This window comes from Sinohyriopsis cumingii, chromosome 10, assembly GCF_028554795.1.
Source record: "Sinohyriopsis cumingii isolate HCF-2022 chromosome 10, ASM2855479v2, whole genome shotgun sequence".
Classification (NCBI taxonomy): Eukaryota; Metazoa; Mollusca; class Bivalvia; order Unionida; family Unionidae; genus Sinohyriopsis; species Sinohyriopsis cumingii.
Window position 1 is genome coordinate 81923335 of NC_142970.1, and position 24407 is coordinate 81947741.

The 24407-nt window shown below is 34.5% G+C and overlaps 1 protein-coding gene across 1 annotated transcript in view; it reads right to left on the minus strand.

Annotated features, from left to right (window-relative positions):
* Window positions 1–24407, minus strand: part of LOC149790474 (uncharacterized) — a 50828-nt gene that overhangs the window by 17699 nt on the left and 8722 nt on the right. The window contains exons 3-4 of the mRNA XM_089972528.1: window positions 18234–18433; window positions 10379–10463 (exon numbers count right to left, since the gene is read on the minus strand). Coding sequence (XP_089828654.1) covers window positions 10379–10463; window positions 18234–18433 — 285 coding nt within the window. The remainder of the gene's footprint in view (window positions 1–10378; window positions 10464–18233; window positions 18434–24407) is intronic.

Below are 24407 nucleotides of genomic sequence, written 5' to 3' on the forward strand. Positions count from 1 at the left end.
ACAAAAACATGTAGAATTTATTGGGGAGAAAGTTAGTTTGAAAATAATACATGCTCAATACACGAAGTAGTTATTTTTCTATTAAACCCTGCAAACGGGATCATTTAACCAATCTTAAATTTATGCTATTGATATAATTTTTAAAAAACTACGCAAACTTATTCAAAATGAAAATATGTTGTTGATGAATGTCATCCAGATTTATTTCATGGAAAACATATTGTTTTGTGTATTTAATTTATACTGTGTGCTTGACCATTATCCATTATTGAGGGGTGTGATTTGGATTTTTAAGGTAGCTTTTAACAATTTTTTAGTCATATCACTATGATGTCTGCAGTGTGGCGGTCGATAGTGATGTCTAGCAATGGGGCATCATGCTGCAGACATAAATTATTTGTTGATTTACTTAAATTTTTATTTAACTTCCTTTCTGTTGCATATTATAAGATCTTGTGATGTAACAATATTGATAACAAAAAGTTAAGAATTTGTTGGAAAAAAGAAAATCTCAAATATTTCTCAACTTAATCAGGCAAAAACACTTTTGTAGTGGAAAAGTTTAACAGAATTATAAACAGAATATGGAAGCACTGACTCAAAATGAAACCCAAAAATGGGATGATGTTCTGCAAAGTGAATTTAGACACACAATAACACTTATTACTGGTAAACAGACCATAACTAAAGGAAGACTGATCAAAATCATGGACCATTATATACATAATTGCAATGCCAGTAGCTGGTACAGGAAAGTAACATTTCCATTGGTCAGAATTTTACCACATGATCAAAACGAATTGCGTTCATTTCTGTATGAACTGTAGGGAGAACTATTTTCCACTTCTATAGAGTCACGTGTACAGCATAAGATAAACACCGCCAGTTAAGGCAGAAACGAAGTAAGCATTAAAGAAAAACAACATTCTAACAAACAAACAAAAAATATTTGAAAAAATTTGGCTTCTATTGGGTGAAGGACTGGCATTATGATGACCTTATTGCGATCAAGCTGGACATCCCAAGTGCTATAAATAGCTACGTAACAGAAAAACCCCAAACATGTATTACTACGCTCAATTAAGATTTCTGTTTTTTAATGATGCAAACAAAATAACATAACAAATAATTAAAATTTCAATTATAAGAGTTTAACGTTTTTTCTGAGTTCATCGTGGTATAAACTGTCAGTTGCTGACTCACACAGCTTACATAATGCCCTTCGGGCGTTATTTACTGTGTGATTCAGCAACTGACAGTTTATACCACGATGAACTCAGAAAAAACAACGTTAAACTCTTACCTGACAACTTATAAATCAAGAATGCCTAAATTTACAATAATTGAAACAGAATTTCTCTTAACTCTTACCTAGTAAAAATTTTAAGTCAGGCAAGTAATTTTATAAAATCCAGTCCATTAGAAACTTAAGACTTCAAGGGAGATGATATACAATGGTACTGTGCAATGAACAATGAAGGATTACATATATTTCACAAACAAGAATATACATACTAAGTTGAAAATATATAAAAAGTAAAATGGATGAATGGTAAAAATGCAAGCACTAGTGAAATAAACATAATGTGCTGATTGTTTAACAGCTGGGAAGCCAGTGACCATATTACAACAAATATGTCAACAACACACCTTGTTGTCTTTTCAGGACAAGATGTGTTGCACAGCAATGTCCTTTCTACTGGGGGAACTTTCTGCCTCAACCAGATCTTGCCTTAGAGGATGAGAGAAAAGTGCATATATTGCAATATTAAGGAGCATTTTTCTTTTTGATAGATACTGAGTTTGTATATATATTATTGTTGTTGCTGTTGTGGGTTTAAAGCCATTTTTCAGCACACAATAGGCTATTCATGGTGGCCAGTATAACTGGTGGAGGAAGAACCCAGGAAAACCTTGGTGAGAAACACTGACCCAGGGACACTACTGGCAAGTTCTCTCGCATACTAACATTCACCAAGTCTGAAATTTGAATAGACATGGAAAGAGGTGAGAACGCAGTGATCAGTAAACAAGTGCATTGGACCATTCTGCCATCCAGGGCCCAGAGTTTACAGACTGTGAAATATGTGGGGGAATAGAAAAACAAAAAAACAAGGAAGCTTGTAAGAGCATGAAGGAGTATAAAATTTGTACTGGTCACAAAAGCAATAGGGAAACAAGGACAGAACATCCCAAACTGACACGATCAAACAATAAAATCGTACACATGAAAAATAAAAGACATCAATGTAAATAATATCTTGGGATGTTTATAAATAGGATTTCGAAAAAAATAACAGGACATACTGTCAGTTGATCACTATTAGACTAGTGTAATGCAACACTGGTTAAACATATTAAGCTGCACCCATGAACAACATCAAAAGTGTAATGAGAAACTACAAAGCAAGACAAGCTTCAGATGGTAATGAACATCGACGCTGCCGATCCAATGAGTAATGTAGGCATTGATGGAGCAGTTGGAAAATGGTTGACATCAGGACCTGGAGGAATACATTGCTTTACTTGGAATATTTTGAGATCTGAATAAACACATAAGTCAATATATGATATGATTTTGTTTAAGTACAGAAGTTGCAACATTTTGTGACACATACAGTAAACAATAGGGCAATTTTAGGGATATGGAAACAAGAGTCAGGGCTTGTGGATATGAGATAGGGCTTGCATATTTGACTCCACTAGGAAAAAGAGTCCGACTGAAGAAGTGGCAATGTGGGCTGCTAAGTGTTTGATATTCTTAAAAATATGGCCTCTAGTGCCCCTGTCAGTCAACTAGGGAACATGCTACACAACACTGTTTATTTTATAAGTATGACACTGGCCAAACAACATGATATCAGGGTGGACATATTACATTGTAGGACTAGGAATAAGGGTAAGAGCAAAAGTTACATAGACTAGTCAGGATCTACCACCCTCCCCAATCCTTTGCAAAACTCCTCCTAAATCCCTGTTACGCCTTCAAATCCCTGCATTACTATGCACTTTCTTTAACTGAAAGGCAAACCTGCCATTATTTTGAAAGATATTGAGTCCGCTTGTCTAGAGGATGATCTCTATTATATCTAAACTGAAACTCAGTTTCCACTGACTGACATTCCATCAATTAGCCAGTATAGAGTATAGGACTCGTGATATCACTTATAGGACACAAGTGTGGACTAGTCTAGAAATGGGTGGCCATAAAGTAGAGCATGTAGTTTTGATGGTCCATAATTACTTAATGATGAAAAGTAAAATTTTAGTGAAAAAAGACAAAACTATTGATGCAATTTCAAAATTTGCACAAACTTGACTTAAGGACACTTGATAATGAACACCTGATTCTGGTTTGCTATGGGTGATAAATTAGTACCAAGGGTCCTAAACAATATTGTAGGTGTGCACAATTACTGCTTTCATAGTATGGTGACAGCCTGTGCATAGGAAAAGCTGACTCTGGAAAAGAAACAGAAATTGTCCCTAATGAAACTACTGAAAAGAAACACTTTGGTAAATGCCTTTTTTTCCTACACACTTTATATTTAATAGAATGTTTTGCCACAAGCAGTTACCAGTAGTTTTCCTTTAACCCTTTACCTCATAGAGCATAGTGACAAAGTGCAGCATGCTATAAATAGAACACCTGTTACCTAGCAGACCGCATCCGCATAGGCATGCCTGTGAATTGTTAAGCAATGTAGTGGTGTTACGTTTAACAGCAGTTTTAACCATTTTACGTTTTAGGTAGACATCTATTATATATGGAAAAATTGAAGAGTGAAGTCCGATTGTTATAATTGTGTACTTATTTTTCACGGAAGAATATTCTATGTGCTTCAAAATCTTGAGAGAACTCGTTCACCGTCATGTCCGTGAGGCCACGTGACCGACCGTAGCTGCCATTTCCCATACTCGAAATTTACATGTTTTTCGTCTGCGTCTACATCACTAAGTCATCTGAATTTGATAATCAATAAAAACTAATTGCTGCTTACATAAATATCAGAGCCTTTACCTTAGTTACTAAATCTTTCGTGGTTGTGATTCTACTCATGAAAACTTCGTAAGTACTGAATGAAATCCTGCCTGTGAACTGTTAAGCAATTTAGTGTATGTTACGTTTAACAACAATTTTAACCATTTTACATTTTTGGTACACATATATTATATGTGGACAAATTTAAAAGTAATGTCTGATTGTTATAGCTGTGTAATTATTTTCCACAGAAGAATTTTTTTTTACGTGCTTCAAAATCTTGAGAGAACTCGTTCACCGTCATGTCCGTGAGGCCGCGAGACCAACCGTAGCTGCCATTTCCGATACTCGAAATTTACAAGGTTTTCGTGTGCGTCTATATCACTAAGTCATCTGAATTTGATAATTTATAAAAACTAATTGCTGCCTACATTAATATCAGAGCCTTCACCTAATTTATTGAATCTTTCGTGGTTGTTATTCTAATCGTGAAAACTTCGTACGTACTGAATGAAATCTGCGGCTGCCATTTTGGAGAGTGGAGATTACGACCCAGTTACTTTAAATAGCAGATATCGACCAGTGCATGAATAGCGACCACGTGATCTGATGTAATTGTCATTCGCAGAAATGAATGTAGTATGTAATAGGGGGGTTTTCCCCGAAGGTGGCGCTACGAAAACTAGCTCAAAATGGCTGATGTTTACAGCAGGCGTCAAAAGGCGCTTCTATGTGAATCTTGCAGAGGCGTCAAAAGGCGCTTCCATGCGAATGGAGTAGAGGCGTCCAAAGACGCTTGTATGAGGTAAAGGGTTAAGAAGATATTTTACATTTTGTTTTATAGGGTACGATCTCCCAGATCGAATACTGCATCTCCCATTCCAAAAAAGCTTTGATATCCAGCCACAGCTTGCTTCTGTTTATCTGAATTTTAACCTTCCTTAAACAGTCACGGAAACTCCTCACCCACTCTCCACCCGCCATATTTTATTTATCCCCCACATGGTTGCCTAATCAATTTTTACATTTCTTTTAATTTTTTGCTTTTCTCAACCTTTCTCCAATGTGTAATTATTGATCTTTTGAGATTTTGATATATTAAGAGAAGGTTCTATTTCATTCTCTCCTTTTCTGTTGTCTTCTAGTAATGCCGATTATTTATTTATTATCATGTTTATTTATTTATTTTTCTCTCATTTAGCCACTATGACATCAGTTTATGGGCTTAAATACTGTAAAGACAGCAGTTTAAAAGAATCCCTGTCACAACAGCGTGGAAGCCTCACCCCACCCTCTTCAAATTTTGTTTCTTTTTTTGTGGGCTTTAACATCACTTTTATCACACCAATTGCATACATGCCACCTCCTCCATCCCTGGGAGATATAAGCGTAATTATTGCTATTTTAAGTGGCAAAAAGCATAATTTGGGCATAAAAAGCGTAATATATTTATTACATGACAGAATTACAGCACGTATGAAGATACATTTTTACTACTAACCTGGTTTTGCAGCTGGACAAAATTCTTGCCACAAAGGGCAAAATCCATATGGATTAGAACCAGAAAACAAACACAAAAGATGCTGAAAAATTATTTATATTCATCACTCACTTCAACTAGTCTACATTTGTAACTTTTGCTAAATTGTTGAGTGATCGTTAACTGGAATTCTGCAATGATCATGGTCAGGTGCTCAGATTGCTCTATTACGTTACTTTCATATTCTTCTTTTAAAATTTTAAAGTGGTGTTAATTAGTCCTTTTTTCTGATCTGACATGTTTTGAAGTTTCAAAAAGATCCAGCTGCTCTAACATTTTCGGTCATATAACATCCACAACTCATACCATAACGCATTTCAGTTAACATCTGGCGCCATTTTCTTTAAAAATATAGACTGGTTCACTAGCTACCTACCTTATCAATAAAATGAATCTGTTAGGCAAAGATCACTTTTGATGTAACCTGTCTGTTTTTTTTGGAAACAGGTCATACAATTGCTTTAAATAGCAAACAAGGACAGTACTCTTATGCTATTCTTACGCAGCAGTCACCTTATGAAGAATATTCTCAAATTTATATGAGTGGAATTAATGAGATGATAATAAAATGACAAAAACAAACTTTTATTGCTTTATTTTATTTTTTGATGTAGCAAAAAAAGCATAATCCATATACAGTCTAGCGGAAAATGTAATTTGGTGAGAAAAAAAGGGTAATGATTATGCCAAAAGAGTAATGGTTGGCATGTATGCAATTGCTATCACAAATGCAAAAATCGGAGCTAAGTGCCTTTTCCAAGGACACTCTGAGACAGCCTACCTGAGCTTGATTGGGAGGGTATTGAACCCACAACCCTTTGATTTCAAGTCCAACTTACTACCAACTGAGTTACCACAGCATCTTTTTTTTTTCTAGAAGGGGTCCGCAAATTGCCTGGGTTAAACCGAAACCTGTGATATAATATCTTTTCACCCATAAGCAAGTTAAGTATATATTATTATCCATCCATCCATCTCTCAATCAGCCCTCTCCCTTCACCCATCCATTCCTCCCTTACCTTCAAACACTCTTGCATTGAAATATGTCAAATGTGCAACATATTTTGGAAAAAAATAATTATTTTTACATATTTAAGTCATTGTTTTATTTAGACTGTATTTAGATAGATGGGTCATTTTTTTAAAATGTTTGCATATTTTCATGCTGGATTTTTGTGGTGCTGTAATAAGAGCAAGCAAATGGCATAAAAAAATGTATCCATGTATTTTACTGAGTGAACAAATTTATTGCTAATAGTTTCAGAATTGTTTTTCGATGGCTCTGCCAAGGTTTTAGAACTCTGCAGTGAAAAATAGAAGAAAAAAAATAATTGTGACTACTGCAAAATGGAAACAGGGTTCTAAATTGCTATACCTGTATGGAACTTATGACCCTGAAATACAACAGAATGTTTGGAGTGAGGTTAAATGCTTTAAAGCTGCAAGATTGTAGATGAACTAATGGTAAATAAGTAAAAAGAAGTGTAAAATTCAAACTGAATGTGCAGATTGCTTTTTCTCTGATCTTATCTACAGCTTGAACTCAACATTTTAGACATATATCCTGTTACGTAATGAAGACCAATCACTGAGCCCCAATTCCTCTTTCTCCCATAGAAAATGGTTTGCATGAATTCGTTTTCCACTTTGGATAGGGATTGGAATATAAGGGGAAGGATGGATTTGTGACATACCTTTCAACTTTGGTGGTGCTAACTGCATTTATGTCTACCTGATTCTGAAGGAACATAAAATTCACTTTTTCTTGAGGTCATGAACACTGATTTTTGAATAACATGATCAAATTTCACTTTAGATCAATATGCCATTTGATGAGAGAAATCAATCGTATCTAAACTCCACCCCCACTTGTACCCAATCTACTTTCCACCACACACCAACTCAACCAGAGAAGACGAAAATTTCTAATCCACCAAGATCAATTTGTTCTGGCCTCACAAAAGATACCTGGATAAAAAGTAATGAAATTCAATGCAATGTTTACCTCGATGTCTAGGTACTTCTAGATAGAAATAATATCAATCGGATATGGTTACTAAGAAAGATATCTTGGAAATTATGTTGTCTCCATCATCCTAAAATGACATTCGCATCAAGATGTTTTTTTCTAACACAGCTGGCATTAACAATATTTATGGATTGTTTCTTCACTCATTAATCTTCATTTCCTTCCTCAACAGATTTTTCTGAAGTAACCACGCAGGAATACGACAAACAAAATTTACATAGAAATAGTTGCATGTATACAAATATACATGGCAGTTGCATAACAAACAAAAAAAGACAAGGTGTTTCACTGTGGACATACGACTGTGGGGTGGGTGTGAACTTTTCAGCATAAATCAATAATTTCATCAATTTCGGCCATCGCTATGATGCAATATGGCTATCAGCAAGTGCCCTTGTATGCACTTCCATAAGGACCAGGAAAATGAATTCACATTTTAGGCTTTAATGCTAATTGAAAATTTTAGTATCCTTAAAGACTGAATATATTAGATATATATATGGACAAATTATTGTTCTTGTTATTGCTACTCTTGTCAACATGAGTCATATTTTCATGGTTGTTTGGCTAATACAATTCTCACAAAATACAGTTAATGGAATTGTAATATTTGTTCTACTGCATGTCTGCCTAAGCTGTCCACTTTACAATCTTTCTATCTTTACTCCTTCTGAAGGTAAAATCAAATCAGCATAGTTTAAATTGCAACCATTATAACCTGCAAACACCACAATCGAAGAAATTAAGTATAATTCTATAAAATAAAGAGACATATTTTGTGCACATGAGCATTATTACCAATGGAAGTAAAGGGCTCTCTCTGTTCATGAATATTTTATTTGAACAAGCTTAAATATGGTTTGTTTAGTAAATGTTTTTGTGACCAAATAAAAACTCACAATGCTTTGAAGCTTTGTCAAGTTTTCATAAAATTCTCATCAATGGCTAATGTTAACAAGTCATTTAAAGATGCTTCTAGTTTTTGTGACAGTGGCCATATCTGACAGCATATAGGCATGCTGTGCATAGCTTGAAAGATCATGAAGCCATGAAGCTGCCTGCAATGTTTGCTGAGTGGTTCTGAAGAAGTCATTTAACTATTTTTCAATTATTAGTAACAACAACCAAATTTTATGAAGGAACAATATCATTTGTAACTTTTTAATAGTCTTCATGCCAAGATGCTTATGTTGAACTTGGCCATATTCATCCCGTTTGGATAAAGCTGTCAAAATTTCAGTAAACTTGGTACCCATCGATCATAATAGTCAGTTACCCAGGTACACATCAAATGGAAATTGTGTTAATTGTGTGCAAATATGAAATACAATTTTTTTAAAATTCACAGTATCCTATAAATGTCACTAACGAATGTCACCTGTTATAAAGTCCAAGAAATCATCCTCAATGACTGATAAAATTCTGAAACCTCCATCACTGTCCAGTAAACTGTTGTGGTCTAGTCATTGTAAATATCGTCTGACTCCCATTCTTTGGCCTCACTGACATATGCAGATGCTTATTTAAAGACAGACCTTGGGCTCTGTAAGTAACACTTGGATCATACAGTTTATGAAATCTATTAAAGGCTGCATTGCAACTGAACACATGTCAAATGTGCAGCAAGATCAAATAACCACCCTGTTACTGGCCACTGTAACACACTCACAGCTCAATCCAATGGTTGTCATGTGGGAAAACAAGCTAAGGTCAGACATTTACTTTACATTGTACATGTATTTGTGGCTATATCAAAAGGATTGTCAACTTGAAAACAAAGTAAGCGCCGCCTTTAAAAGCCAAGGGCTTATGAAGCCTTATTCACTGGCAGAAAACTACATGGTAAAAGGGTACCTTATGGCTGATTTTATTACCGCCATTATTATCAACGGGCGGGTACCTGATTACCTGCTGACAGGCTTACTTTTGGAGAAGTCATTCAGGCAATTTCCTGTTTTTAGTAATTTAGGTCATATTTGTGCAAATGGGAAAGATCTTGATGCTAGGATGTTTTTTGTCAAATGTGATAATATTCTTTTCAGCTATTTAGTGAAGCCATGAAAATAGTTTTTTTTTTGTTTTCTTTTCTTATTTTGGCATGGTGGCAATCACTGATGACAGACCACCATTATATGGCTCTAAAATCATATCTGAGTACCTGTATCAATTGCCTAGATTTGAAATATTTCATGCCAGAATGATGTTTTTCCATATATGATCAAATTCCGTTTACTGCTTTTGAAGCAGAAGTCTTTAGAGCTTTCTCTGCTTTGAATTAGCCATGGCCAAATTTGATAGTGGATTAGTATAATTTGTAGCTGTCTAAAATACCTCAATGGCAAGATGCTCTGTGCTGTTTGGTTGAAATTGGTCCGGTGGATTCATGAAGTTGAAAATAGCATAATTTATCTGATTGTCTATTTTAACAAGAGTGGTCACATTTTAAAGGAGACCAATATCATAAGTAGAAACTTCACACTTCAAAGGCCTTCCTTTTCAATGCTTTCCATAAAATTTGGTCAACTTATGTTCATCAGGTTCAAAGAAAATGTCATTTACAGGCAGCATCCATTTTTATAGTATTTGCAGTCATACTGGCTGGCAGATCAGCTACATTTATAGCCAATATGAAGCCCTTCATCCCATCATAAATTTGGTCGAAACTGTTTGAGTGGTTTTTGGGAAGTTTATAAACAATGTTGTTGATGGATGCACCATACATGCACCATACAATGTCGGATAAGCTAAAAATACCGATGGATGGATGCATGAATTACTACATACCCCGATGTCTAAACACAAGGGTATACAAATTTTATCGACATACCTTTCATATTGCAAGTAAACAGTTTTCTTAAGGTGTTGTCTCTGGCTTGGTACACATTTTTTGACTCCATGCCTCTAATTCTTGACTGTGAAATAAGAAATTAGAAAATGTGAACATTAGAAAATGTGAACACTCAGCTCAGAAACAAGTACCAAGTGCAAGGTAGTGTTGATATTTTAAATAAGTCAACTCTAATGTACTTCCATGTAACACACCTTATTCAACAATGTGCCAAAGGAATCGTGAAACACAAGGGGTCATGACTTTAATGTAGCACCAGTGCTTAAAGCACTTAACACAGGCTTTAAGATGAGGCGACAGCATTCACATCTAAGTACAACACTTTGTAATTCATTTAAGAAATTGCAGTGAGTTTCAGTTCTACAGATGACTACACACGTACATACAAAAATCAAATGGATTCCATATAAAGTAACTCTGTACATATATCTGAGTAAACACAGATGAAAGACTTTTTCACTTGCTTATGAAGTTCACTCCAAAAGCATATGCAAATGTGTCATTATCATCATCAACTACTTGTTTCTTATTCTACCTATTAAATGGTTTATAGGACCAATATACACTGCAGTAAGTACAGCATCCAGCCCAATTTTTTCATTCACTGATATATTACCAAGAATAGACATGTTAAGCAGATCAATTTAATGGCTTGTTATCTCATGTACACAGATAGAGTAACATTGAAACTTATTTTAAGATATCATCTGCTACTAAAAGCTTTGATATAGTGTGAATCAATGTAAATTTGTGGGGTACCCATGTTTGTGGTTTTCCTGGGAAAAAACAGACCACTCATTTAAAATCAAAGTAAAATATAAACCAAGCTGATATTTAAAGCACACTCTCCATCATACTGGATAGCAAAGTATTATTTGTACATATGCCAGCAGTATTAATAATGCTGCAAAATCTATATTATAATATATTTAGAGGCTGCCATCTTATTAAAGGGAAAATGGAAAGTGTTTATGCCAGCCAAATGTAACCTCCGGATTTATCTGAAATGGCACAGGCTATTGCTCAATTAAATAAAATTTGATGCCAATTAATAGATAATCTCCGCACATGACAGAGTGTCACATCTGAAATACATGGATAAAATTGGTTTGGAAAAGTTGGGCTGCAAAAAGTTTATTCAGCAGCTGGTCATATGTATAAAATGTATTTAGTAAAAACAATGTGTGCATGTATTACATTTCCTCAAATGGAATAGTGATTTGTACAGAATGGCATGTATTTGAGTAAGACACAATAACTGATATCACATTATTATATATTCAGTGTTGGACAGTGCTTGATAGTAGACAATATAGTGCTTCATCACTCATACGTGATGTTGGATACTTTCATGAACACATAATGACTGATGTTAAGGATAGGCGTGCTTAATAAAAGAGACAAGTTGTGATTCACCATTATTTTTTTGCATTGAAAAACAATTTTACCAAGACTGTTTATCTATGGAAATAATAATAATAATAACAATGACTTTATTTAAAGAGGGTAACACAATTAGCTAAGAACTAATCTACCTTGAGGCCCTCATACAAAGAAATTTATTTATTTTAGCTGCATCTCTGAAGCCACTGGATTTATTGGGTTTGGAAGAAGGAAATAGAGTAGGCATTTCTAATCTCAACTGGAATACTATTCCAGAGGAAAGTTCCAGAGTACAAAACTATTACATTATCAGTGTAAAAATGTTTTCTAAAAAAACTGCATGTCACTGTTTATTTGTCACATTAGTTAAAAGAATAATAATTATAAATACACAACTGAGTCTGAAAAAATTGCATGGATGATTGTCATGGCACTATTTTTAATTATCATTTTGCATATGAAAGCTGATAGTAAGCAGTTACATTGAAGTTTAATCCCTTTCAAAATGATTTGGGAAGAATGTACCAAACACTGGATTCTGTTTTCAAGTGGTTGTACTCTACTTGTACAACACTGATTCCATCTCTGAAAAACATATAATCCATTTGGGGATTTTAAAAATATTAAACTTTACAAAGAAAGTTGGCTTTTGATGTTTAAATAAAATGAAAAATGACCTTCAAAGTTACTGATGACATAAATTTGAACAATGTTTTCATTCTGAGTTTAAACCAGTGTTAAGATTTTTTTTATTTGCAATTATTTCATATACAACTCAAGTATTCATGAAATGTAGACAAACAAAGTACTATAAAAGACATTTTCCAAGTAAAATGACAACATTTGTAATCCTCATTTAAGCTTTGCAAGTCACATCTATCATTTCAGTGATCCCGTAAAAATGTATGTCAATAGTTAAATTGTTCGTCAATAGTAAATCATGAGTGGTCAAGGATCAAGTAAAAAATGCAAGCTTGCGTACTTGTATTTGATGAAGATTTTAATTTATACACCTAAATTCTAACACTTGAAGACGATCTCTTATTTCTCTGTTTCCTTTGGACACAAATAGTTTCTCAACTACAAATACATGGCAAGTTTATCTGTGGAGGAGGTATCTCCGAACTGCAACTTCACCAATGGATTTCTTTTCTTCAAATGCAATTGTAAATGAATTCTGCCTCTTGACCTTGCTTGTCTTAAAAACACTGACAATGTCTGTGCTTTGTTAAAGCCACCTTTATTTATGTTTACAGACCACTACTCCCATGTGCATTTCCTATTGCACTGGTTTTAAAATAAGGACAGGTAGACAGTTTTGGGGGATTTGGGGTTTTATTGTTTTTCCTTCTTTTCTAAAAAAAAAACCCAACAAAAACAAAATATATATATATATATATATATATATATATATATATATATATATATATATATATATATATATAATGTACTAAGTGCTTCAAGTTCTGTTGGAAATTGTTATTTTTTTTAATTTATTTTTATTTTTACCCTGGGGGAAAAGTGCTAGGGTCTACAACTTAAACGGGAATGGTTGGCTGACCAGGAACTTTTTTCTCTTGGCTTGATATGGCACTTCTGGTCAGTGATGATCGGAATCTGGGAGATAATTTTATCTTCTTAAAAAAATAAAATTAGATAAATGAAGGACTCCATGTAATACCTGTAGCAGGTGCTGATCTACTTACTGCTTTTAAATAATAAAAAAATATTGAGAAGTTGTGGAAAGTTCTAGGAAATATTTCTTTCACATTCTTCCTTTGGTTGCAGCGCGTGTAATTATCCAATCACAGCCGCCAATTCATCACTCTTGTATGCACCATAATAAGACATTCGAATGTGGCCAGTTGAAAGCAAACTTGAAAACTTGTGTTAAAAAGGAGTGGATTCATCAATCGCCATGAACTTGCTTGCATTATTTATACAATCATCTGGAAATGTTCTAAGCCTCCTAAATATTGTTCAGCTGAGAAAGGTAACTGAAGATTACAAAGTTGAGATTTGGTGTCTGCAAAGCTGCCAAGTTCCGGGATTACAGGAGGAATTATTGGAAGGATTGTGGGTAAGTTTGTTTCCTTTTTATTATATTACATTAAATTTGAAAAAGATAAGAACATTTATTAGCTCTCGTTTCATAGGCCAGCTGTACACTGCATCAGTTTTTCAGTCAATTGCATCAATTTTTTTGGTGGGAATAGGGTTGCTTAGCGAGCTCTAGTTACTTTATGATGTCATTTACCCACTAGGCATTTTGCTGTCAGCCATACTGTTTTCAGACAAACATATACAGCATTCAGTAAGCCTTATTGTTGTTTTCATCTTTATCTCAGTGACAGCTTGTGTTTGTTGTCCAAGAGGAATTTTTTTAAATAACTGTCATGAAACAATGGTATGGAAATTGGACTGATTGTTCCTGCTTCTATGCACTGTTTAACTGTGCAAAGATATATGACAAATAATAATAATAAATCTTATTATTATTGTTTTTCTAATTTTATCTTTGTATGATTCAGTTGAATATCTTTGGAAGTGAATTACAAGAATATAGCACATTTTAATTATTTAATTATGCCCATTTTGAGCAGAGTAAAGTAACCTAATCCATTAACATAGGTGAATTTAGAAGAAAAGAATTACTAATTGTTTTAATTATGTATTATTATTATTATTATTATTAAACATGAAAATGAAGTCATGTTTTAAAATAGCTGAAAGAACAATAAAATCAGAAAAATATTTAATGACTCAAAAATGGATCGCAGAATTACAGTTTGTGTACATGATTATTATAGTGTATTAAATCAGAAGAATAGGTTTATGAATAGCATTAAAGAGATGAACAAATAGAACTGAACATCCATGCATATAAGTTGTTAGGCAGAAAGAATATCTACAAAGCAATCAGATTAATTATTGCTTCATTATATTGATGAAAGTTATATTACTTTATATCTATTTTCTTTAAGTAGAGTATTTTATAATTTTAATAACTGTACTGGCCTGCTATATTATTATGCGTTTGTCTGAAATTGCAGCTGCATTCTAATTACAGATACGAGGTAGTGATTCATGACATCACATGATGGCCACTGTTAAACAACTTTACAGACCTTGCAAATTCTGATAGTATATGCCCTTAATTTCGGGTGTAAATTTGTGCACCATATTAAAAAGATTAATGATCATGCGTGTCATATGTTCATGATCTAACTGAAAAGGAAATTTGGCGTCCATGATACAAATCTCATGCTCTATTTTACCTGTTGCATATGAAAATGTAAGCATCAGTGATCTCCTAACTTTATAAAGGATGTCAGGTTACATAACTAAAATGATTATTATTTTATTTTAAAGACCAACATGCCAAACCACAAAGAAACATGGGTGTATGTATTTTTTCCCAAGTAATCAGTTTCCATCACTAGTAATTGGCATGAAATATACTGTATATTATTTGAAAAGTTCACATTTTTAAATATTTTTTAGAGTGGAAACAAGTAAAGATGCGAATCCCCAATCACCAAAAATACTAAGACAAAAGCAACAATATAGACCAACATGACGGCAACACCAAAACAGACAAAGACAGTAACACCAAAAAAGACCAAGGTAAGATCAAGATGCAGCAATTTCAAACTTTTTAGAAACTTTATAAGCAACAAGCACTGAGTTATATCTTTAAGGGTTGATTACAGTACAAAGAAAAATAATAAACAGGAATTCTGAATAATTTTAATAATATGTTTAAAGGGATGCATCAGGATCTTATAATGGGTTGAATACATTAGTTTGAACTTGTAAGGTATTAAGCCAGGAACAGAATATAACCTTGACTGTATTTGCTATCAACAATTTAGAACAAAGTTCACAAATTTTAAGAACAGTCCATTGTAAAAATATGGCATTTTAAGGGTTAATACCTTGTTTTCAGAACTAAAGGATTCCAAACATGATTTGTAAATTTAAGACTGAAATAACAGTTATGTTATATGGGTATTATTTGTTTTATTAATTCATCTCATTTTATGTTTTCAACCAATATTTTTTTTTTCATAACTGATCCAAAAGAAATGGCAGAATATCAAAGAGGTGATGATAAACAAAAAAAAATAAATGCAGTGCTAAAACCATCAAGAAACCAGGATATAAATCGTTGGATTTTAAAATTAAATAGACAATTTGGCACTTAAGGAAAATTATGGGCATTCTTGCTATTTGGACCTTTTTAATATTTTATTTGTTCATGTTGAACAAATTAAAAATAAAATGTAATCTAATGCTCTGTAATATTTACTTGAATTCTTGGTCTGATGTTTTATGCCAGGGAGGTGTCCGAGGAATCCTCAGACAATATGTCCGAGGAATTCTCAGAATGTTTGGAAACCATGGACACAACTGAGGATTCCTAGGAAACCTCGGAGTATTGGATACAAAAAAATAAAATGGAAGTCTGAGATCAACCTTGGACATTTGAGAATAAAAGCCTTGGACATTGGTATAAAAAAATTTTTTCCTTGGACTATTACTTCGGAAAGTCAGCAACCAATACTCCGAGACTTATATTAGGAGCATTTGTCCAAGATTTCCTAGTAAACCTCGGAACATGTAAAGCCAGGCTGACCAAAACGTTCATAATATAAGCCCATATTCCAAGTCTTATTGAAACTGGTCAGAAATGTTGAATCCAGCATAGTAACAAAGCAACTGTTGTTGGAAACATAACACAGCTGTCAATGCACAATTCATAGGGCATGCCACATGATGGATGCTAGGTCATACTATAGGCCATATAAAACTCCATGAGAGGGTAAGCAGATTTTAACTGGAAGACAGTATTACCTCAGTACTGACTAAGTTGTCTTAGAAGTCCTTAAAGCAATATAAGCTGGGGAAAAAATGAACACATTTATACAAAGGTATAAAAGACAACACAAAAATCCACAGTTACATATTGATCAATTAAAAAAGAAATGGTTAAATTCAGCAAAAATACACCTACAGGATTCCTTATACTTATATGGATAGCTGCAAATTTAGTTGAATCTTTTTGCCCCAAAACCATAAAAGATTTGACTATTTTTGTTTCCCTCACAAAAACTATAAATCTTATCTGCTCAGTCTTCACAAAAGCAGACTGAAGTAATTTTTGAGGACAATGCACACTGCAATTCATTAAATGTAGCATGAATCAATCAAAACAACATGTCAAAAGTTGTATTTTTGGACCATGAGAGAGGTTCATAAGTAAACAACCTCACCAGATTAAGCAAAAGCATATTAAGGAAAGCCATTTCAATTTTAGGGGACAGTTATGACAATATGCAACAGCATGTCAACAGAAGAAACAAGGTAACATATTTTTCATAAATCGAGAAAACATCATAATATTAATTCTGTAACTGAAAATAAAATGGCTGGATACAAATGAGATATCCTGATGCCACTTGAAACATAATGGCTGTGCCCTAGCAAGCTGTGTATTATCAGAAGGTGTAAGTATGGCCACATTTTCATGATCAACAGCTTATCTCATGGGACATGGATCAATGTTAAAGTAATATTTGTTCTTACATGTTGGAAATATGTTGTTCAATCTGCTGAATTGACTGAATTTAAGAAGTTTTACTAATCATGGCTCAATAAACATTCTGATGGATAACTGTCCTGAACTGCAAGTGACGTGGAACATTTACCTGTCGTACATACATTGTACACATCTTACACCATACATAATACTGAATCTGCTTAAAATGACACTTGTCCAATCATATGAGCATTTTGAAAAAATGATTTGCCCTTCCTCATTCACCACCCATAAAAAATAGTAAAGTGGAATTTTCAAGTTCTGTTAATGATTTGCTGTATATCACATGAAACTTTCACAAAAGTGTGTATAAGCTTGAAATCTCAAATTGCATTTTCCATAATAAACTTGCACTTTGTAAGAATGCAAGTGATAACCGCAAGCCTTATGCGTTGACATAGACAGACCTTTGAATAACTGAAATCTAAGTCTTGGCATTTTGGAAAAGAAATTTCTCATATTCAGAATCAAATATAGTGTAAAACACAAAGGCACAGGTGATTCTATTAACAATGGCTTATGCTGTCCAGTGTATCTCTCAAGTCAAAATAATTTGTTTTTCGTGAAATAAGACCTGAATAATAATAAATATAAGTTATTCAGTATGAATGTTAAAGTAAATTAAATAGGAAATGAATTAAAATAATGCCCATATTTAAAACAATCAAAAGAGTTGGTGTGTATGTATACCGTTTCCTTGTAGTAGATTCTGAACATATGATTTAACAAAATCTTTTAAGACCATAAAGCAAGGTAAAAAAATTATTTTTCATTTGGGATGGGGATGGGGGAAAGACTACAAATTTTATGTTTTCCATGGGCCTAGTTAATTGAAAACAAGGTACCTACATCGCTGCTCAGAAATGGAGCAATATAGTGACATTCAAATGTCCTCCCATGGCATAAGGGGATTTCTTCAATCAGTTGTATCATCATGTCAAGAGGCTCAAAAACTGTCAAGGAAATAAATCTCCAGGTTTCTATGTCTAAGTGCTCTTCCGTCTCTAGTAGAATGATTTTAGGTTTTCTCATGGGTAGAAAGTCAAGTTCTGTGAATCAAAAATAATTTCTTTCTATAGTTACCTTGGATCTCTATCTCTCTCTCTCTCTCTCTCGATATCGATATATATATATAAATTATATGTATTTGTGTATGTATCAAAACAAAAACCTTATATGTCTAGATTTTCTTTATCATGATATCCTTGTTCATTGTTCTTTTCTATATTTCCATTTCCTTTGAGCTTACTCCTTTGTGTGACCATAATAGCAACATGTATTACATATTTATTCCATTACCTGGGTACTCCACCAAACTTTTACCAATATACTTGCAAATGTTCATACATACATACATATTTACAATTAAAAATCCATCATTCCATACACCAGTTTATCCATCCATATCAAAATGATCAGGTTGAATACCATTCCTAAGCATCCATGTTTGAGACAGAAGTTTCAAGCCAACATAAAATATACATCTAATGTATTTATGACTGAATCATGGGTCATCTTGACAACAAATTATATCAGAAGCAGCAGAGAGGGTGAACAGCCTCTGACTGACTCTCTCAAATCGTAAAAATAAGCCTTCCTGAAAATCGCAACAACAAAAAAATTGACAAAAAAAATCAAGGCGGTGAATGGGGGGGGGGGGGCCAAGACAGCACCCTCGTTGCTGCTACTATCCAAAATTTTTATCAAGACCTATACGATACCGTGATCGTGGGTCATGTAAGTTTATTGTTATGAATCCACGTGGGCGTAACACACACATGATTACTATGTTTATATTTTCATCATGGTCGCAGTTATCTGTTATCAATTAAAAAAATTATATCAAATAATGGCAAACATTGGGGAATCCTTCACAGCTAGATTAGCTCAAGAGAGACTAGAAGCAATTAAAAAATTTCTTCCTGTGAGGGATTCAGTCAGAAAAAACTACAAGAGCGTATAGGCTATTAAGGAGGATCTTTTTCCAATATCAAAACAACCTGCTAAACAAACTGCAAAAATAGCAGAAAGAACTAAGAAAACAAAAAAGATTTTACGAGATCTTCCAAGTGACATAGCTGCCACACAGCCTCCACCCATTGATGAGGAATTACTTAAAGGTATTGGTAAAATTCGTACTGAAATCGCTGACATGAAAATAGATATTACACCAAAACGTAAAGTAAGAAGAAAAAAATATTGAATTAACTGAAAAATTTAAAAAAGAAATTACTGATATTAAAAATATTAAGGAAAATGATCTTCCTCTATTTACGGTTAATAGTTTTAGTCGAAAATCTGATATTTTAAAACCTGAGCATGTTTCTATAAGTACTTTTGTTCAATGGATATATTGATTGTATTATGATAGACCTCAAGCTAGAAAGAGAGATAGAAAATATAGAAATTTTGATGCAGAAATAGCTAGAATTGCTGCTGAAAAAATTACCTCAATAATTACCACCTCCCTATTCACCACCGCAGTTACCTTCTGAGCAAGATTCTTCACCGTTACCTTCAAAGCAGGATCTTTCACCACCACAACAACAAATCCCTCCTAATGAAATGTTTAATGATTATGCTCACTTATGATTTGCTGCTGAAGGAAATCCAAAACTTGTACCTAGTATTGCTGCGTTGGTGTATGGAATCAGACAAAGATACTTAAAACCCAAATTTAACACACTGGAGATAACGCCAAAAGATTGGGTTCCTTTAGTATTTTCTGCTTCTAGAGGATTACCAAAGGTTGATACAAATCATCCAGAATATAACTCGTTTTTACAAATTGCTGTGGGGTTTAACGCCATTTTTCAGCACACGATAGGCTATGCATGGCGGACAATATTAATGGTGGAGGAAGAACCTGGGAAAACCCTGGGAAGAACCACCGACCGACGAGAAGCTACTGGCAAGTTTTCTCACATACCCACAATGGCCTAATCCTAGACTCGAACCCAAGCAGACAGAGGTGAGATGGCAGTGATACGTAACGGAGAGCGCTTTAGACCACTCGGGGCCTCTTTACAAGGTGTAAATGATATTCGATGAGAGGAGAGAGAACAAAGGCAACAAAAAAACTTTCTCAACAACAGCAGATTTTGTCACAATCACAATTACAACTTCCTCCATGGTTGCAACAAACAGAGCGACAACAAAAGAAAGATGAAGATTTTCTTACTGAATTACTAGAGGATAAACCTCCAAAATGGTTTTGTTACTTGCCCAAACAATATTATTAATGATGTGCAACAACTGGAAGTTATCATAGGAGGAAAACAAGTTGGTAATAATTCTCCGGAAATAATTAATTAAGCAGCTGATATTTGTTAACAATTATTCACAAGTGGTGTCATGGATATTGGCATTTACCGGGAACTTATCGAAGAACTTATTGACGACCTTGACTAAATGATTAGATAAATAGCAAGTAAAATAAGATGATCGTATATAATAATCAGCATGGACCTGCAATGGTCAGAGTAATAAACTCACGATTACCAATCTACAAAGATATTTACGGAGATGGACTTGGTGACGTTGTTCAAGGATTATGCAGAAGATTAGCTCTAAAAGTAGCACCTGTTGCAAAACAATTATTGATGAAAGCCATTGACGTTGTTCGTGAGAAAGCTCCTGGTGCAGTAATTAACCTCGCTGGTAAAGCAGTTTTGGCAATCAAAGAAAGACTAGCATGACTAATACGTAAATCTCAGAGAAGTCTGCCGAAAGTAGCTCAACCACCAGTAAAATTACCTGGCACCGAAGTCAAGCCTGTAAATGTTAGTAACATAATAAATCAAGCTGCAAATCAAAAACTAGCGACCTTGAGAGATCAGCGGGATAGTGAAGCAGAAAAAAATATTGTTTCAAGTTTGATGTCAGGAAGCGGAGTTTCCCGAAAGTGGTAATTCTCGTGTTAGACGAAAATGATTATAATAAATGTTTAGGCATATATCCAACACTGCATTTGATATGGAAGCACCAGTCCTTAAAAATGAGTCTGTGCGCAATTATCAATTTTATTCTTATGACGCACGATTACCAAATCAGCGTGAAAGAATTGAATAACAGGTTCATGACCCCATTAGATATTTTTTACCCGCCGAGGCTTTTATTGAGGTAGATGGTGAAATTATAAAAACAGATGATACTCTATATGCAGAAGAAGTACGAGTTGGTTTTGTCAACAACGGTATCATGGCATGGTTTGATAGCTCTACTTATATTATTGATGGAAAAAAACATCGAGACAATTCAAAAAGACGTTGACGTTGCGACAATAGGATTGGCAAGATACTCTGACGACTTTACAAGATCAGCGGGTCCCACAATGATGTTTGCAAAAGACAATACTGACTCCCCTGAATCATTGCCGGAAACGCTGACGCTGATGTGACACCGTTGGTTCATGGTGCTAATCAAGAATTCAACCTAGGATTTGCAACACGCCGAGCAATGTTGGAAGGGAACCGTAGGAATTTTTCATGAGTGATTCCACTGTCACATATCTTTGGATTTTGCAGAAATGTTAGAAAAGTTATCTTTGGAGCTAAACATACAGTTGCTCTTGTGAGAAAGACTAGTGACGACGATGCTATCTGGAGACCTGTTGGTGATGCTGGTAACATAATACTGACAAAATTTTTGTTGTGGATGCCGGTAATGACTCCAACGATCACAGAAGAATAGCGACTATTATCTTTTATGGACACAGGTGGTAAATCACTGCTGTCATGGTTGACAACAACAATGTATAGTATACAAACTGATATTAACGGGCAATTTACATGGCACATAGCATCACAGCAAAGTGTTTTTGCACCACAACATATCTGTTGCGCTTCAAGAAACTGCCTGATTAAACTCACAAACTCGTACCCATATATTTGACAGCCTAGGTGTTACCGAGGTTTCTTTACAGATAAATGGACAACAAGAACCAACAGAAAATATACTACTGAATTATGAAAAAAATCGTATAGTGTGTGTATACTATCGGTTAATGACGTTTATGGGACGCGATCAAAACGTAGATACTGGTTTACAACTCTCACAGTTGGATTTTAAAAACTGATATCCGATCTATTACTTTTCACTGGAGCATCTTGACTTATCCAGACAATCTGTCGTTGATGTACACTTCAGAGCCAGCATGAATACTGGTGCTGGTGGTGCTATTTACAGACCGGCGGTATATTTCCACTCCTCGTGGCAATACCAGCGTTGGCAGCTGCTGCTGCCCCAGTCATTGCAAAAACAGTTGCACTTGGTGCTTTAACCGGTGGTGCTGGAAAGGTTGGCAGTATGATTATTGATAAAATAACAGGAAAAGGATATAATAAAAAAAAGGGAAAGGGTCTGAGACATCCAGGAACAATGTGTTAAAAACCAGCGGTGTTACACCAATGTCAAATTTTGATTTACTTGATGCTGCCAAGCAACTAAAAATAAAAGACTTCTGAGGTGTTTTGATGCGCAATTAGTTACTGCAACAACCAAACAACAATGAAACAGGTATAATTAATCTCGATAACAGCACCGGACCTGGGACACACTGGGTAGCATACGCGATTGACCCGAGGGAATTGTTTACTTTGACTCAAATGGGTTAGCTCCACCGCAGAAAATTTATTAATTATGTCTCACCATCAAGAATCCCAGCCTGGTACTCAACGCTACCAACACAAACATTAAACGATCCACCAAAATGTGGCCGTGAAGCAATTGCAGTACTTGGCGCAGTATCAGCGACGCCATCTTTGCCACCTCACAAAGTCGTATCTAATTATACAAGTCAACAGTTTGAGAAATCATTGATTTACATCAAAAATGAAGAAAATAATGGTAAATATTTAAGGAAGATCCTGCGCGATACTACAAAGAGTAAATTTTTTTTCGACGAAACAGATCTGTCAAATTACACAACAAAGGATGAACTCGCTGATATTATGAACCTGGCTGGACTTGACCAAGATGAAGTTGTTTTTCATGATAAATATGATGTTTTAAAAACAAGTAATATCAAATGGAATGATATAATTTGTAGAGTTCTCGGTGTTACCACAGATAAAATCCCTGTATTTACCAGCGATGGTAAGATCAGAGACTCAAGTATATCAAACGTGGTTATCAGAAATGAAACTGCAAGAAGTGTTGCTAATCGTTTGAAGAATACCGGTGACACAATGATAGGTGAACTCAGCATGAACGGAAATAAAATAGTCGTGCTAAGAGATCCAACACCCAACAAAGATGCGACAAAAAAAAAAATGTGGACAATGTAGATGGTAAATTATCCACAGTGTGGGCCGAGTACGACGTTCACGTAAGTGCATTTAAAAATCTTTTTAGAAAAATTAATGAAACCACAGAGGCATTCTTTGGCACTTCGTTGACCGTGACACACTTTACCAATAGCATTTACTAGATATTCACCTGATCTTGGTTGTCAAGCCTGATATCAAGTCGGGTGCCAGGACCACATTAATTATATCCCGGAAGATGTTTTTCTCCTGGATATTTTGCCCATGGAGTTCCTGGTAACTTTGTTAACTGGGTGGCAATATCACCTCCCTTTCTTTTAAAACTCCGCCTGTTGAAATAAACTTAAAATTTCTTTGTACCACATCGTTCACACTTACCTTAACTGCTGATCTGTTATTTTTTTTTGTAATAGTTGTTAGTCCACTTATGGGAGTATGTGTCCTGCATTTTACACAATATAAATCCATATTATTTATTATATTTCTACATCATGGATGTAATTGAATTTTCAGCAACAAAAAGGCGAGAACCGGTCAAGCATCATCCAGCATTACCAAATTCTGTCCAAATGATTATAATTGGGCCATCCTGGTCTGGTAAAACACAACTGTTACTTAATCTGATAATGAGGTGGTTGAAATGGGATAAGTTGTATTTAGCAGCTCCGTCTGTAGATGACCATCGATGTTATGATGTACTATGTACTGAAAGACTTTAATGAAAAGGCAAAGTTGTTGGGCGAGAACGGTGATGATG